At 37.6% G+C, this 3,459-nt stretch overlaps 2 protein-coding genes across 3 annotated transcripts in view; one reads left to right on the plus strand and one right to left on the minus strand.

Annotated features, from left to right (window-relative positions):
- The window catches only part of SARC_04645, a 4,944-nt gene extending 4,602 nt beyond the window's left edge, over positions 1-342 (minus strand). For both annotated transcript variants that reach the window (XM_014301514.1, XM_014301513.1), the window contains exon 1: positions 54-342. In XM_014301514.1, coding sequence (XP_014156989.1) covers positions 54-182 — 129 coding nt within the window. In that variant the 5' untranslated portion in view covers positions 183-342. The remainder of the gene's footprint in view (positions 1-53) is intronic.
- A 1,238-nt stretch (positions 343-1,580) lies between these two features.
- On the plus strand, positions 1,581-2,228 carry SARC_04646 (hypothetical protein; the record flags this gene model as incomplete). Its single annotated transcript, XM_014301515.1, has 1 exon — positions 1,581-2,228. One exon carries the CDS (start codon positions 1,581-1,583, stop codon positions 2,226-2,228), a length of 648 nt encoding a protein of 215 aa, XP_014156990.1.
- Positions 2,229-3,459: the final 1,231 nt, after the last annotated feature.

Consider the following 3,459-nt stretch of genomic DNA (forward strand, 5'->3'; position numbering starts at 1 on the left):
CAGATACTCTTATTAAACATTATTCTTACATTGAATATTTATCTAGCACATACCATCATAGTGAGGAAATCCGCCACTTCGTCTTGTATACTAACGCGATCGGTGATGTCCTTGGCTTCCAGCTGTTCTATGAGCTGTAGCATGGATTGCTTCATCGGTAGGGAGGTTTCGGACAGCATCATGAATTTGCAATTATTGTTTGACAATTTTAAGGTAGCATATGCATGGGGTCAATTATATTTCCCTTCTTGGTTATACATATATATACATAGGCATATATATAGGTGTGTGTGTGCATCTGTATATATGTAAATAGTAGCGACTAGAGCGTACATATATTTGAGCTGTTCAATTTTCAGGAGGCTACGATTTGAGAGCTTATAAAAATATGTTCTTGCGAGTTCGGGGGATCCTTATCATCGCGATCAAATTAGTTTTGGCGCCCTCAATATGATTTTCTTGTGAAAATAGAAGTTTGTTTTCGATCCGGATTCACTGATTCAGGCCCCGCAGGCCGCAGGGAGTCCAGGGACAGGATGTGACCTCACAGCTGCAGGCCAGCAGCCCCACAGGCTCACAGTCCCCACAGGCCACAGGGGACTGAGGGGAGTGTGTGTCAGAGTATGTAAATATGTACTGAGCAGGGGACAGGGGTTAACATTGTTGTTGTTTAAAAACCAAAAAAACCCAGCAATCCGAAGAACTTACACAGCCTTCTAAAATAAAACAGAAGGCTATGCCATAGCCTACCTGTGTTGAATTCAGAAGGCTCTGGCCATGCGTTGATAAGCAGAAAAGGGGCATGTATGTAAACGCTTATTTGTTCGATTTGTAAACTTTAAAACGTTTATTCCGAACAAAAGACTCGAAAAATGTACCTATTTTTTATCTGAATTTAAATAAAACGGACAATCTCTCGAGGGAGGGAAAATCTCTGAAAACTTTGGAACTCGGTGAACCATAGGGCTAAGAAGTATACAATTCATGGTGTATACGTTTTCAAAACGCTAAACGTATTTGGTAGTCCTCCAGTGACTTAGACACTCACCTGCACTGGCTTGGGGAGACTACATACATAGAACTCTACGTTTTTAATATATTTCAAAAAATAAAGTACAAAACGTACTTAGGGTTTCTATTTTTTAGTCCCACTGGCTTTCCCAGTTTTGTTTATAGACAAAATCTTCGCCTTCTTCTACAAACCTGTCCAATTTAGAAGAAGGCTATGACAAACCACAAAAAAATATAAATATCTTCTTCATGATGATGGAGTTGTGCCCTCATCGAATCATATTCACCAAAATCGACTTGCATTTATATGAGAATAGTATTTAGCATGTAGTATACAAACTATATATATATATATATAAGTGTGTTGTGTGTGGGTGTGTATACACGTTGAAGGTTAATCGTGAAGTGGTCTTCGCAATACTTCATTTCAGTCGGAGACTTAGGGGAGATTGTTCTATCTTATGAAACGATAATCATATGCAAGTAAATGCTCTTCCGAGACAGCGCGACATATATACATACAAGTGAAGGTATCCTATTCACCTTTCACAACACAGCAAACAACACTAATGTCGGTAGCAATAAATGAAGAAGAAAACGATTACTGGGTAATTGTTCCCTCCATTGCAGATGATCTCGATACAGCACAGTCAAGTGATGCAAAAGCACGCTCTATTCCATCTGGAAAAGATGTGAACGCGACAGAGACACAGCTCGCAATTAGTGGTGAGATCGAATTGGAGCTAGAGGACAGCATGAATGACGAGTACATGTTCATAGTCATAGACGACTACGCACTAGGATGTCAGGTGGCCCTGAGTGTGCGAGCAGGCAACTTCCTGCACAAAGCCTCTGTGATAAGTGGTGGATGTTGCCTATTAACTGGACTTGTGGGATCGATATGGGGCGGGAGGCTTATAAGTCCGTCAAACACACTTACACTAGTTGCGTGTTTGCCATTGGGTGTCTCGAGTGCGGTATGTGCGCTCATTTACGAGTTGTCCTGGGCTCATGATCCTGTGTGCCACTACCAAGTCGTGCCTACGGAGGACTATCTGACTGATATTCCTATGCTAGAGCAGTTGCAACCGGATTCTTTGCCGCGTCAGGTGATTCTACGACGTCGAAATGATAAGATTAGAAGGAGATTGCATACGTCTATGGCCACCGGTGCTGCACTGTTTTGTGCTTCAAAGTTATATCAATGGACAAGATAGGTATTGTGGAGGGGAGGCACATTGCTGTTGGAGTAGTGATAGTTTTTCTACGTACATCAACTACATCTGATATACATGAATATAGTATATATATATATGTATATATATATATATATATACTGTATTATGTTCTATGCGCAGTGGCTACCTGGAGAAAATTGTCCAAAACTAACCATTGCGAAGAGATTTCCGTAGTAGCGTATCTTCATATCAACTATACAGGTGACTAGTCTTACGTAGTGCTCACATATTTACACGCGTCGATCGAGGTTGTCTGCGAATTATATATATATTTATATATATATATATATATATATATATATATATATATATATATATATATATATATATATATATATATATATATATATATATATATATATATATATATATTTATATATATATATATATATATATATATATTTATATGTGCATGTATATGTATGTACGTATGTATTTATGTACATGAGTACAGTGTATATGCGTCGTGTGTTTTGTGCTCCAATCCAGGACTCCGACAGAAGTACATGCGCATAGAGACAACAACCAGCAGTGCGGGAATGTGGTAGTTACCTTCAGTTAATACAAGATATATATTGTAGGGCGAAGCCTTGTAGTTCGACGAAGTTAACAGTATTTTAAGTTATTGGTAATCTTCGGGAGAGGTAAAAGAACTAGGTATACTACTGGATGTTACCAAAGTGCTTGTCGGCACAAGTTGAATTCATCAAAGCAGACAATATTTTGACCAGGTTGACATATAGATACTAAGAGTAAAGTTTAGCTTCGTAATTTGTCTCGGTTAGTGCGTTGTCAACCTAGTGTGTTCCTCGAGGATGGGATGTTTCGCAAAGTTGATAAGACCCGTCACTACCTTTTTTTTATCATATGTTTTGCTTATTTGTAGTACGTGTATAGTGCTGAATTGACAGACTTATATATATATATGTTTATCTACAACATGTAATTGCATATATGTGGTTCATGGGCTGCTAACAGTCACGCCAAGTATAAACATATGAGAAAATACACATGGACAATTTTATGATTGTGCCTATTAGTTTTCAGAGTATATACACAATAATGAACACGTCATTTAAAAAAAAAGTCAAGATATGAATGTATATATATATATATTTATATATACACACACACACACACACACACACACACACACACACACATATATATATATATATATATATATGTATATATATTTGTTTGTTTGTTT

This window comes from Sphaeroforma arctica (assembly GCF_001186125.1).
Source record: "Sphaeroforma arctica JP610 unplaced genomic scaffold supercont1.269, whole genome shotgun sequence".
NCBI classification, from domain to species: Eukaryota; class Ichthyosporea; order Ichthyophonida; genus Sphaeroforma; species Sphaeroforma arctica.